The sequence below is a fragment of the Carassius carassius genome, chromosome 7 (assembly GCF_963082965.1).
Source record: "Carassius carassius chromosome 7, fCarCar2.1, whole genome shotgun sequence".
Taxonomy (NCBI): domain Eukaryota; kingdom Metazoa; phylum Chordata; class Actinopteri; order Cypriniformes; family Cyprinidae; genus Carassius; species Carassius carassius.
This window is the reverse complement of record NC_081761.1, coordinates 20,796,289-20,811,185: the sequence shown is the minus strand read 5'-3', so window position 1 is coordinate 20,811,185 and position 14,897 is coordinate 20,796,289. Positions and strand designations below refer to the sequence as shown.

Below are 14,897 nucleotides of genomic sequence, written 5' to 3'. Positions count from 1 at the left end.
AGAGAACAGGGCCCTGACACTACAGGATAGAGGGATGAGAGGCTTGTGAGATGGATATTTGAGTACACTTGGGGTCATACCTCCAGGGCCGTTTTCAGGCATCGCTGTCTCCATAGGATCACCACGTGTGTGGCAATTCTGCCCATTTCTGCCACCGTGTTGACTTCTTTACATTCTATAAGCTCTTTGTGGGTTACAGGCTGGTCAAATGCCCACATATGTACACACATCTAGCGAACACATTTAGCCCAGGACACAGCATTGTTTTAGACGTTCAACTCGGTCGCAAAATATACCTCATAAAAGCTGTCCAATCAGGTTGAGGCTGTATCCTTGTGCCTTTTATTTTACATCTTTATGTTCTGTAATAAAAATGAGAGGCGCCAAGTGAACCAGGACTAAATGGGCCGATTTAGGGCTAAATTGAGAACCAAACTACAAGTGTAAACAAACTCTACAAGTTTCTCACCCTCAGTGGTACTTCCTAATCAGCCCTTGTATATCAGTGATGTCATTTCTGCACTATATTTAGCAGAAAGGAAAAGGTGGCTCACTGGGTAGCTCTCTGAAGGGAATATGTCTGCTTTCCAGGAATTCAACCAAGGAAGCCTTACATCACTGTGCTCAAGTCAGGTCACACGGGCTAATGAAGGGTGATGATTCTGTGACCGGGGTCAAATCACTAAATCTCAGAGCCACAAGGTGAAGTCACAACTGAAAAATGTAGTGGCTGCCAGCCAGCATGTGTTTAGGAGAAGTACTACAACATAGCTGGGCTCTTGAATATAAAATATATAAAGACAAAGACTGGAATTACTTGGGCTATTTTTCCTTTTTCTTTACAAATTATATGACCAATTAACGACATTATAATAGGGTCAGTTCAATTTATTTATTTTTTTATCTCTATGCTCACCAAGGCTGTATTTATTTGATCAAAAAATACAGGAATAATTAAAAATATAATTATTAATTATTATAAATAATGTTTTCTAATGGAATATATGTGACCCTTGACCGAAGATCCAGTCATAAGTAGTACAGGTATATTTTTAGCAATAGCCAACAATACATTGTATGAGTCAAAATTATCGATTTTTCTTATATGCCAAAAATCATTTGGTTGTTAAGTAAAGTCATGTTCCATGAAGATACTTTGTGGTCCAGGGTCAGATATAATATAAAATGTAATTTATTGCTGCATGCAAGGCTGAAGTATCATTACTCCAGTCTTCAGTATCACATGATGCTTCAGAAATCATTTTAATATGCCAATTTGCTACTCAAGAAACATTTCCTATTATCAATGTTGAACAGTTCAGCAGCTAACCATGAGACAAGGTTTTTATGTGTGTGTGTGTGTGTGTGTGTGTGTGTGTGTGTGTGTGTGTGTGTGTCTTAAGTTTTCATCTTCATTCTCTTCCACTTTTGACCAATTAAATGCATCCTTGCTGAATATTTAAATTTTTATGTTCCTGAGCATATGACATTTTACCAGTATAACAATTTGAGTAAAAAGGTGAATAAAAAACATGAATTTTTTAAACAGCAGAGTCTTTACATACGGCAGATCTGTAATCTGTGATGGCAAAGCCCCATTTAACAGCATATTAAACATGGTTACATAATCCTGCATATTTGCACTGCATAAAAGCATGCAAATAGGCACACATCAAAAAAATCTACCAGAAACATTATACCATCCAGGCACCACTGACAATTTCAATGCAGTGTGACTTGGGACACACTAATAATAATCTTGCATGCCATTTAAGATGGACAATATGCACATTTGAGACGCAGCCTATAAGATCAAGCTTAAGTTTTGATTATTGTAAAGTACTGTTCCAGGACTTTTTACTCTGCATGAAATCGGTTAGGGAAGGCGGTTTGCGTCATGAGGTGCTCTCCCAATGCTCTCATTTCTGAACAGCATTCCTGAGAAGAAACATCTATATTACTTTTCTGACAGAAGGAAACTCTGAAAACTGTTAAACTCTGGTTTCTGCTGGACCTGATGAAGAAACAGACAAGCGCTGACAACCGCACTGACCTGTTAAGACAGAATGAACGGAAGGCATCCCATAATAGCCATGACCCCAGGGAAACTCTGAAACAAACCGCCTCAGAAGATCTTTGAAGCGGAGACCCCCCATGAAGCACACGCGTGTGCAGCCTGGAAGCCGGCATTTCCTCTTCTTTTACAGAGTTACTGTGTTTTTAACCCTGTTTGTTTGTTTAAGCTGGTGAAACGTTGATGCTGATTGTTTCGGAGGCTTTGAGTAAATAAAGACGGGACGGCTTGAGTTGATTTGTAGTTGGGTTGAGACACCTGTGCGTTGCTCTGACCACACTGAGTGTGAGAGTCTGTGTGTTTGCATGTTTGGCAGCTCGACTCGAGTGTGAAGACAGGATACACGGCCCGGTGAGCAACATTATAAAGCATATATCACCCAGCATGAGGTGAACAGAAAACCCCACAGAGTGCTCATGAACACAAACATATAGTATTAAGTCACGTTCACAACAAAAACAATAACTATAACCAAGGCCTAAAATTCACACTTTATTATTATTATTATCAATATTATAAAATTTTGATGATAATACAAAATCCAATGCTATTGTTTGTCTGCGTCATTATTATTATAGTTGTGGTGTGGACGTCACTACACAAAACTATATTTTTATATTATTCGTTTTTGTCCTCGGTGTGAAATCAGTCATTATTGTATGGTTAAAAGAGAGCAGCTACTGAATAATTCACACAAACAAAACTTGATGAACTAAATACATAAACAAAACATCTGAGACTAGAACGGTATATGAAGACCGGATTTGGATTAATTTGACTCGTTTTGCTTCTGTGCTAGGTCACCACTTCATCTCTCTAATCTGGGTCTTGAACTAAAAGGAGTTTAGAGCCAATGACATACAGTTCATGCCACTATGAGGTGCTTGTAGACTTACTGAAGTGCCCAGATACTGCAGGGTGATTTCTCCGGCCGCTGTCCGCAACAGGCACTGCATTCAGAGACAATAAACAAATCATTTAATACAGCTGACAATCAGAAACAAATACTCCAAAGAGATGCATAATAGGTTAAATTATTGACTCTGGATCAGTGGCAAATATTCTCCAAATTTATAGATGTTTGTTTTCGTGTTATCCAGCAATATTATGGATATATAATGAATGAACAATCCCAGTTAGGGTTACAAAATCAAAGTCAAAAGAAAACATTTATACCAAATATACATTTAAAAAATTACTTCATAGTTGAAGACAATAATTATAATAAAATGAAATGAAATCCTAAATTGGGACTAAAAATGCTCAAGCTTTAAGGACATTTACAAGAACCATTTGAACAAAGCAATTCTGCAGAATGAATCAGGCTTTCCAAGGCTACATGGGGTCAAACTAGTCAGGTAGAATGAATCAGACTTTACTACAAATGACAGAAATCCGTTTAGAACAAGAAAATTCACTAGAATCCAACTTTCTAAAGTTAAATATGACAGAAGGAGCAGCATTTGGGACGAATCAATTCACTACCAGTGTTACTTACAAGCAGGTGCAACAGAGTGGTTGTTTACCTCATCCACTTGGCAGGAAAGTAATAAAACCGTGACATTTAACAGTAATCTTTGCAATAACCCAATAATCATTCTGCATACTTTTGTGAGCGGATCAGCAAGAATTTTTTTGTACATTTTTTTTTATAATCTTGTATATTATGCATTTATAAAAATACACTTTCCAATGTATAAACAACAGATGTGGTTAATTTGCATTTTTATTTCCTCACCACTAGTATATTCTAGCAGCTTTGAATGATTGAGTGGACCGATCAGCTATCTGGGTGGGCCAGAATCACCCTGGCCCTTATGTGGCATCTGGACAGCTGGAGCGATTGGACAGTTGCACAAAATGCATGTGTAAATATTACCACCTCAGGTGCATTACTTATCAATAATTAAACATAACTTTTTAATCACGGAGCAGAGTCAACTATTCCCTATATATGCATATGCATGTTTGTAAACCTGGAGAGTCCTGTGTTTGCCGTTGATGGTGATGGGCAGCAATGCTGAGGCCAAGTTCCATTCTCCAGACACATCAACCTTCTCTCCATCGATCTCCACCTAAACCAACACACACACACACAATGGAAGGAGTTAGGAGGAGGAGAACAAAAGTCTGTTATAATTGAGTTAATCTGTGTGTGTGAGAGAAAAGGAAAAAGAAACAGTGAGACAAAGATATCAAATGCAAGTTTCTGAAGTCATGTAAGGTCAGTCGGCAGTTGCTAGTTTCTGCTCCCAAATCCACCTGATGCCTGTAAGGGGAGGTGGGGGGTTTCATGTTAGTCTTTTCTTTAAACCAGTGTCTCTGGTCAAACTGATTACCCTCAGCCCTCAAACACTTGTCTAAACAACAGTTCTGAATAATCAGTTCCATTCCCAAAGCATGCTGGGACACTGGAACCTCCAGAGCCCTCTCTGGAGCAGGGGGTCCAGTTTGATGTGCAGTTCTGGGAGAGAAACACACTCTAGCCCTCAGCTGTAAGAGAACGAGAGGGGTCCACAGAGATCAGGTGAGGCCCCTGAACCCCCGAGGCTCCTTTTATCCCTGAGTGAAGGGCCACAGGTGTCTAAACACACAGTTAGTGAGTGACGTCTTAGAGAAAGTGTGAGAGCGGCTGCTCTGTGAGGGTCTTTCAGTAACAGAAGAGGAAGACACACAGATCCTAAAGTGATTTAGACTCAAGAGTCGAGGGATTGATTTCAACTCAAATATCGCCACAAAGAACATGGGTATGGAATGATATTCCGGACATTATTCAAAAGGAATTGCAAATTGTATTTGCAATTGCGTTTTCAATTTGTGGACGCATAAAATGTGACAATCCAAACGCAAATGCAAATCGTGCATTACCGTTTGCATTTTTGTTTAAGCGAACGCACAGTGTCTGCCAAATTTAAAACGGAAATGCAAAGTCCGTTTGCAATTGTGTTTCCCATATCTTACGAGCTGTTAGCCTGTCATATTTAAATAGCAATATTAATTACCACATTTGGTGAGTTTTGGCAGTTTACATGCACAGTGCAGAGAGAATAAAAAGGCAAATGTGGTAATTAATATTGCTATTTAAATATGACAGGCTAACAGCTCGTAAGATATGGGAAACACAATTGCAAACGGACTTTGCATTTCCGTTTTAAATTTGGCAGACACTGTGCGTTCGCTTAAACGAAAATGCAAACGGTAAAGCGCGATTTGCATTTGCGTTTGGATTATGTCACATTTTATGCGTCCACAAATTGAAAACGCAATTGCAAATACAATTTGCAATTCCTTTTGAATAATGTCCGGAATATCATTCCATACATGGGCGTTACATATGGAGCAAAGGCACTCACTGGGAGTACTATAACAGAAGCAGAGAACATACCTTCTCACAGAAATCAACTGGATAAGCAGGTTGAGTTATGACTTAATGAGGACAACATTTGTTGAAATTGTCTGAAATCCGATATCTTTGCTTACTGGAATCACAAACGTTTGTAGGTCAACCACCTGAACCCCAGGAAAAAAAGTCTTGAAAAATAAAATAAAATAAAATAAAATAAAATAAAATAAAATAAAATAAAATAAAATAAAATAAAATAAAATAAAATAAAATAAAATAAAATAAAATAAAATAAAATAAAATAAAATAAAATAAAATAAAATAAAATAAAATAAAATAAAATAAAATAAAATAAAATAAAATAAAATAAAATAAAATAAAATAAAAAGCTTGCACGACCACTTCCAAATTAAATGCTATTAAAATTAGATAAAATATAAATACTGGCCATTCAATATTGGCCTGTCTATTGTAAGAGACACTGGGACAGGCTCCTGAATCTCCAATGACCCTACACATGACAAGTGGTTGGGAGAATGGATAGAAATAAAAAGTAAAACAAAATATATAAACACTTAAAAAATTAAAATAAAAAAAATAAAACATTCAAATCTACTTTTGAATTGTGGTATAGGAAAGATTAGGTCCAGATGGTGTACTTAATGTGTGGAACCAGACTAAACTAAAGCAGCTTGATCCCTAGTTTAGGATAAATGATGTAAATGGGACATGACAATTATTTTATTACTTTTAGGCTTTGACAGGAATGACAGGAAATCACAGAAGAGAGAGAGAAGGAATAGGATCAGGACACTCAACATGCCAGAACTCACATGAGCTAATGTATGAAGTTTTGCACCACAGCTCCTACTGAGATGTGACAAAAGATGTAATATTTTGAACAATTTCACTCACTGTATAGTTGTTTCCAGAACGAGACACAACCAGCATGTGAACGTCTTTATCAAGTTCCACACACAACTCCCACTGTCTGCTCTCTGCAGGAACAACAGACACCCTGGAACACACACAGACACAGAATGTTTATCATTAGTCATAATGGGTGCTTCAAATACACTGTCCTTCTCTCTATTTAAGTCAATCACAAATCTCTCTGTAACCATTTTTAGCAATAAAGTTTATTTTCTTCACAGAAGAATTAAACCCCAACCAGCACACACACAAGCCACCTGGTTCCCGGCTGTTTGACTGACAGCTAGGAGACCTAAAGTAAATGTAATAGGAGGAATGCAGTGTTTTTCCACTGTGGTGGGCTGCATTCACTACAAAGAGTAAGCCCACCCCCCACCAATAACTTTTGGAACACATAAAAAAAAAAGAGAAAAGAAAGAGACAGTGGAGGGGGAAGCCGGAGAGATGTTTAGACAGATGGCCTCTCTGCATCTTTTTTTTCAAGTGTAAATTGGTTGCCTTTTTCAGATGCAAAAATAATTACAACTGTTGCATTTGCTGAGTTTGAGGGGTACATCGACAACCAATAAATTTACAATTAAAAGACAGTTACATACAAGTTCTGTTTTGTGGTTATACTTTGAAAGCAGTTTGATGAATGCACTAAATGTTTATTCGCAGCGCTGTACGCTTGCCTGCTGGGCTTCAGTTGTAAGCAGATTACTGCCAAGCGCATTTCCTGTTTGTTTGTATTGTCTGAACCTTGTTTTTAAGCTGGTATATTGTGATAATGCCTGGAAAAGTAGAAGAGGGATTTAAACAGAAATATAAGGAGAAATTTGGAACATGGTGCCCTGAAGCATGAGCTTCTTTTTTATTTATTTTTTTTTTACAAACACAGCGAGATACTGGACTGCTGCAGATGTTTGGAACGGTGTCTAACAGAACTGGATGGAGAAAAAGATTCTGTTAGGTTGTTTGTTAATACGAAAGGTTAACTAATAAGGATTCTGTGTGCTGGCACTTTCAACACCTTTCACACATTTTCCAACATTTCTCCAACACAAAACTAATTTTTTCACCATTTTTGACAGAAAACTCTATTTATATTTTGTTATATATTGCTTCCTTCAAAAATCATTTTGTTTTTCCTTTGCAATAATTGCTTGACTATACAACAACAATGCAACTGATGTGATAAACACTTTTGATGAAACATGATGCCATATGGTACAAAATATTGCTGATTGTTTAGAACTTTCTGATGGTACTAAGACTACCATTAGTTATACTCACAATTTTGCCAAAACATCATTTATGTGAACTAGCTACACAGTTACCTATTTGCAGCAGCAGAATTTATAAAACAAAAACATTTGAAACGTAGAAAACCAAATAAGTTTCATAAAGACAACACATGTGCAATGAGATTAAGATTGTTGTCAGTGTGTTGTCATTGTGGAGGAAGCGTTATTATGGATTCATTTTAGCCCAGTAGCAGCAGTTTGAACAGTTACAATGTCTTCACATGTTAATTGATAGACTAGAGTGTGGATTACTTGATGTTTTTATCAGCACGGCACCCATTCACTACAGAGGATCCATTAGTGAGCAAGTGTAGTAATGCAAAATTTCTCCAAATATGTTCCCAGGAACAAACAAACTCATATCTTGGATGGCATGAAGGAGTTTTCATTTTTGACCTTCTCACGGAGGTGGAAATAGTTTGCATGGAAAAATTGTATGTGTTTCTTATTTTTTATTTTTTTTTACTATTACTCCTAAAATTGAAAGTAATATCCACACCACAAATCTTCTAGAGGATGTGTGTTCAGGTTGATGTTGACCACCTTCATATATCCTGCAAGAAATATCATATATTCTGCAAAAAGTATTAACTTTTTGGAACATGGTCTTGTTGAAGTTTAAAAAGACTAGGATATAAAATACCAAGATATTTCACAACATTTTATCTTGAAAATGTATGAAGGAGGAATGTATATCTTGTAAATATATTACGTGTAGCAAATAAAAAGAGCATTATCAGGCACTGGTATAAGCAGGGCACTTAGTGAATGGATAGAAATCCTCAACATGGAAGAATTTATTTATTTTGACACTCAAAAGGGACTTATTTCTAAAATATTGGAAGAAATGGATTGAATACTGTAATGTAAATAATCATTGATTATAGATATTGTACATCTTTAAATATATATTTACACACTTGTTAAAAAACAATGTACAACCCGAATTCCGGAAAAGTTGGGACGTTTTTTAAATCACATGACTTTCAAATCACATGAGCCAATATTTTATTCACAATAGAACATAGATAACATAGCAAATGTTTAAACTGAGAAAGTTTACAATTTTATGCACAAAATGAGCTCATTTCAATTTTGATTTCTGCTACAGGTCTCAAAATAGTTGGGACGGGGCATGTTTACCATGGTGTAGCATCTCCTTTTCTTTTCAAAACAGTTTGAAGACGTCTGGGCATTGAGGCTATGAGTTGCTGGAGTTTTGCTGTTGGAATTTGGTCCCATTCTTGCCTTATATAGATTTCCAGCTGCTGAAGAGTTCGTGGTCGTCTTTGACGTATTTTTCGTTTAATGATGCACCAAATGTTCTCTATAGGTGAAAGATCTGGACTGCAGGCAGGCCAGGTTAGCACCCGGACTCTTCTACGACGAAGCCATGCTGTTGTTATAGCTGCAGTATGTGGTTTTGCATTGTCCTGCTGAAATAAACAAGGCCTTCCCTGAAATAGACGTTGTTTGGAGGGAAGCATATGTTGCTCTAAAACCTTTATATACCTTTCAGCATTCACAGAGCCTTCCAAAACATGCAAGCTGCCCATACCGTATGCACTTATGCACCCCCATACCATCAGAGATGCTGGCTTTTGAACTGAACGCTGATAACATGCTGGAAGGTCTCCCTCCTCTTTAGCCCGGAGGACATGGCGTCCGTGATTTCCAACAAGAATGTCAAATTTGGACTCGTCTGACCATAAAACACTATTCCACTTTGAAATAGTCCATTTTAAATGAGCCTTGGCCCACAGGACACGACGGCGCTTCTGGACCATGTTCACATATGGCTTCCTTTTTGCATGATAGAGCTTTAGTTGGCATCTGCTGATGGCACGGCGGATTGTGTTTACCGACAGTGGTTTCTGAAAGTATTCCTGGGCCCATTTAGTAATGTGATTGACACAATCATGCCGATGAGTGATGCAGTGTCGTCTGAGAGCCCGAAGACCACGGGCATCCAATAAAGGTCTCCGGCCTTGTCCCTTACGCACAGAGATTTCTCCAGTTTCTCTGAATCTTTTGATGATGTTATGCACTGTAGATGATGAGATTTGCAAAGCCTTTGCAATTTGACGTTGAGGAACATTGTTTTTAAAGTTTTCCACAATTTTTTTACGCAGTCTTTCACAGATTGGAGATCCTCTGCCCATCTTTACTTTTGAGAGACTCTGCTTCTCTAAGACAAAGCTTTTATAGCTAATCATGTTACAGACCTGATATCAATTAACTTAATTAATCACTAGATGTTCTCCCAGCTGAATCTTTTCAAAACTGCTTGCTTTTTTAGCCATTTGTTGCCCCCGTGCCAACTTTTTTGAGACCTGTAGCAGGCATTAAATTTTAAATGAGCTAATTAAGTGGATAAAAGTGTAAAATTTGTCAGTTTAAATATTTGCTACGATATCTATGTTCTATTGTGAATAAAATATTGGCTCATGTGATTTGAAATTCCTTTAGTTTTCATTTTATTAAAATTTAAAAAACGTCCCAACTTTTCCGGAATTCGGGTTGTATACCCCCCCATTGTATTGTATTGTTCGTTTTCTCTCATTTCTTTTTGATGTAAAAAAATATTTTCTTACAAATTGTTACATAAAAACAATAACATTTTTGGGTGAACTACTCCTCTAATGGTCAAAGAGAACTTGGAAATGGTAATGTGACTGCTTAACTAAATGACAAGTGTGTCGGTGTGTGTAATCCAGATGTCCCATCTGTCTCTCACCTCAGATCTCCCAGGAACTTCTGAGATCGGAGCTGTGCTGCTACATAAAGAGCCGCAGCCGTAGCCAGCAGCTCCCGTCGCTCTCCCGCTGTTAACATGTGACCTTTGAACCCGTCAGGATACACCTCCGGGAGAAACTTAGTGCTGATATCACCAGACACAAACCGAGGGTGAACAATGATCTCTCTCAGTAGAGGAATGTTATGGGTCACACCTGTGCAAATGAGAAAACTGGAAATTAAAGAAATGTTGTGCAACTGAAAAATTTTGTGATTTAAAAGTTATTTATGCGATGTACCTCTGATGACATAATTATCAAGTGCTTCTTCCATTCTCTTCAGAGCTTCTTCACGCGTTTTACCATATGTGACCAGCTAGCCAGTGTCAACAATAACAAATCAGTGAACTAGTCTGACAGTTTAAATGAAATGAGACTAAGATGGTCTTATTCCATTACCTTCGAAATCATGGGATCATAGTAGATACTGATGTCACTTCCTTCTTGAATTCCACTGTCTACTCGAACCTTCAAGAGAAAAGAAAAATAACGATTAACATTCAAAAATCTAATCCCCAAAACAGTCATGCATTGAGTTGGCCTGCATGAAAAGCTTCTAAAAGTATTAAAAAAAATAATACGAATATTTTAATTTTTTTCATATTGACTTATTCGTAAAACGTGCCCAGCATTACATTAGAATTTTCGAAACAAAATCATGTTTAAAGCAAAAATCAGATCACAAAACTATAAATAACCACTGAACACATCACACAATGTTATCTTTTTTGGCCCTGCCTATAAATGAAAGAATCATTTGTAAATATCCTCTGTGATGTTTGCTTTCTTTAGACATTTAAACCTCATCCGTGTTTGTCTGCGAGTGTGTTTCTGAAATAAAAACATTTTTCTCATCCTGTCCTGAGCAGCTCCCGGAAACCAGCCATCTTTCATTGAAGAGGATGTGTCTTCCTGCTCGTCCTTTATTGACTGATGTGTGAATCCCACTAACAAACACATTTATGGGTTTATGGCAAAATACTTGGAATATAATGTTTCAAAATTAGCCCCAGTCTTGCAACCAAGCTCCTTAATTATCTGTCATTATCATTGTAAATATATACCCATGTTAATTTTTAAAACAAAAGATGAAATAGATACAAATTTAAATGATTAAAAGGAATTAAAATACCTCAATCTTTACCAATTACAGTTCACTTCATGTGAAGCAAATACACTTCTTTTCCTCGGCAGAGAAAAACAATGTTTTGAATAAATGCCATTGCTCTGGCTAGGTTGTGATTCAAGATGTTCCTATTCTCCACAACACTCTCACACACAAGAGAACTGAATAAAAATTGGCCAAACCGATCCGAGGACTAACATTGTGCAGGTCGAGTGGCTCCTGGTACTGTGACAGCCGGCCGATGGAGGGGAGACCAAATGATTTGTATGGATCCTAGAAAAAAATTGAGAGATAAAGCGAGGAAATATTACTTCTCGCAAAAAACACAGCAAACAAGAGGTCAAGTGTCTTTCTTTAAAGTACTAACTTTAACTCAGTTCAAACTATGGCTCAGTTAAGCTGGGTTTACACAGTCTGCTTGGTTTCTCTCCTTTTAATCGGGTATAAACACTTCTGCAATCCAGACTGGGTCATGCCAGCACGTTTCTACATGATGAGATGAGACACAAGACACACACTGGGCTGGAGTGAGTTCACTGAATATAGATGAATTCAATATTCTCTTTATTTCAATAGGTATTATTCAGGTTTATAAAAATGTCTGACTATAATAATCCTGAGCACACATAAGTATTGTTAGATACGGATCAAGGGGAGTCCAGGATCAAGCAGACATGTTGAAGCAGTGAAAATGCTATGCATTCCACCTAATCTCAAACTACGGAAGATTAAATAAATAAATATGTGGGCTAATCTGTCATTAACATGTCCAGATCATGAGACTTCACCCTTAAAAACAGAAAAAAAACATGACTGAGCCTTAATGGTCATGAAAATAATGACACACAAAGATCACTTACATAAAACAATGTAGCTTTTCACCTGGGTATGTTATTGACAGGTTTCATCAGATTATCCTATGTACCAAGCAAATGCTCTGAAATCCCACATATGGGACCAATATGGGTATCAATATGCTAGAGAACAGGTAGAAGGCTGATTTATTTATTTTTATATATATATATATATATATATATATATATATATATATATATATATATATATATATATATATATATATATATATATATATAGTCCTATATATATAGTCCTATATATATATATATATATAGTCCTATATATATATATATATATATATAGTCCTGGGCACTGACGTTAAACTGCATCCGGGCAGAGTGGGGAGGCTGTGCGTGGGGTTAGCTACACCCAGCTAACACCTATAAAATGCGCACAAGAAGCCGTGAATACCTACTCTGTAACTGGCGGGTACATGGTCGGCGCCATAAAACCGAGCAGATCCCTCTTAAGGGGTTTAGGGTGTCTAAGGCACTGGCAGCAGGGTGCCAGTTGGTGTGAGCAGCGAGGAACCCACTAGTTTGAGTCAATGGTGCAAACACAAGATGGTATGCGGATGAACCACAACTATGGTCAACGGATGGCGTCAACAGCAAGAAAGATGCTACTGCGGGGCAGCCTCCTCACCAACCTTGTTTGTTGCACGTCTGTGCACCACGTGGTAACCGGCGTGGAGGTCCAGAGAGGCAGTCTGGTGGGGGCACGACGCCAACTGCCTTTTTCACTGTGCAAGGCGTCTTGACTGGAGGAGTATGTGGAAGCCCTGTGGCGATGAGGGGAACGCAACATCAGTAGGCTGAAGTAGCTGGGAGCTGATAGCGTAAACCTTGCACACAGGCGGCTCATAGCTGATGGTCGCAGCATCGCTGAATCCTGAGTGCCAGTGGGCTGAGGCAGCACTGTGAGTGTCTGGGCAGCCCTTTTTAGGGAAAGCACTGCCTACCCCAGAAGGGGAAGCCCCTAGAAAAGGTGTGCTCAGAATATATCCTGGCTGGTTTACCGCTACCAGCGGGACTTCACCTCAGCGGTCGAAACAGGAAAAGTAAAAAGTTAATTGTTGCGTCATGGAATATCCGCACTATGCTAGACGGAGTTTCCAGACCTGAGCGGAGAACAGCTCAGATTGCAAAAGAACTACAACGATATAGAGTGAACATTGCTGCCCTTCAAGAGACCAGGGTTGAGGGTCAGGGTCAGGTGCAAGAGGAAAACTACACCTTCTTCTGGGTTGGGAAGACAGAGGGAAGGAGAGACGCTGGTGTGGCTTTTGCTGTCGACAACAAGATCAAGCTGACAACTCTGCCAACATTCGTCTCTGAGAGGATGATGGTTATATGTGTACCAATTGATAACAACAGACATCTGACCATTGTCAATGTGTATGCCCCAACCATGACCTACCCAGATGAGGAAAAGGAGGCATTCTACCAGGAGCTGACAACGATTGTAAGCAGAGTCCCCCCACAACACAAGCTGTTAATTGTGGGTGACTTTAATGCAAGGGTGGGAAGTGACTGTGAAACCTATGCTGGAATCATTGGAAAGTTTGGCAAAGGTAAAAAGAACACCAACGGAGACCTCCTGCTTAACTTCTGTGCTCAACAAGAGCTCTGTCTCACGAACACCTTCTTCAGTCAGCCAGATAAGAACTTCTTCACATGGAAACACCCACGCTCTGGACACTACCATCTGTTAGACTACATTGTTACCCGTAGGAGCGGGCTTCATGAGATCATGTGCACCAAGGTCATGCGTGGGGCGGAGTGTTCTACTGACCATTACCTTGTGAGGTGTCAGATTAGGCACAAGATAACCGTGCCAAGGAGAAAAACTAAAGGCACAACCCCGAAAAAACTTGACCTTGGAAAGCTTGCAAATGAAGAGCACTGCAGAAGACTGGCTGAAACTGTGTCATCTGCAGTAAATGGTGCAAAAGTCAAAACAGTAGGATCAGAGGACATTGAAGAAAAATGGCAGGCACTGAAGAAGGCAGTCTATTCTGCAGCAGAAATTACCTTAGGTCACCCACAGCGTAGATTATGCTGGGATTATCATGGATTGTTTACAGGGCTAAAGGCCATCTATGGTCCAAGGAGCAATGCAGTGGTACCTGTCAAGTCAGCAGATGGAGGAAAACTCTACACTGAACTATATGAGATTCAGAGTAGATGGAAAGAGCATTTCTATAATCTGCTAAACCAGCAAGGATCCGCTGAACCAGATGCCTGTAAATGGCTAAAAGGACACCAGAGTCGTGATGACCTCTGCTATGAGATCACTATGGAAGAGCTTGAGAAAGCCCTAAAGGCCACAGCAAGCCACAGAGCACCAGGTCTAGATGGAATCCCCTCAGAGGTGCTCAAGAAAGGAGGAAGAGTACTCAGAGAGGAGCTCCTGAAACTTTTTAACAGCTGCCTTGTCCATGAGTGTGTACCTCAGGAATTCAAGGATGCACTGATTGTCA

General features: G+C 38.7%; 1 protein-coding gene across 1 annotated transcript in view; it reads right to left on the bottom strand.

Moving 5' to 3' along the window:
• Positions 1 to 14,897, bottom strand: part of pcca (propionyl-CoA carboxylase subunit alpha) — a 53,083-nt gene that overhangs the window by 6,430 nt on the left and 31,756 nt on the right. Inside the window, exons 14-20 of the mRNA XM_059554150.1 lie at positions 11,756 to 11,830; positions 10,831 to 10,899; positions 10,672 to 10,747; positions 10,374 to 10,587; positions 6,333 to 6,435; positions 4,051 to 4,149; positions 2,971 to 3,024 (exon numbers count right to left, since the gene is read on the bottom strand). Coding sequence (XP_059410133.1) covers positions 2,971 to 3,024; positions 4,051 to 4,149; positions 6,333 to 6,435; positions 10,374 to 10,587; positions 10,672 to 10,747; positions 10,831 to 10,899; positions 11,756 to 11,830 — 690 coding nt within the window. The remainder of the gene's footprint in view (positions 1 to 2,970; positions 3,025 to 4,050; positions 4,150 to 6,332; positions 6,436 to 10,373; positions 10,588 to 10,671; positions 10,748 to 10,830; positions 10,900 to 11,755; positions 11,831 to 14,897) is intronic.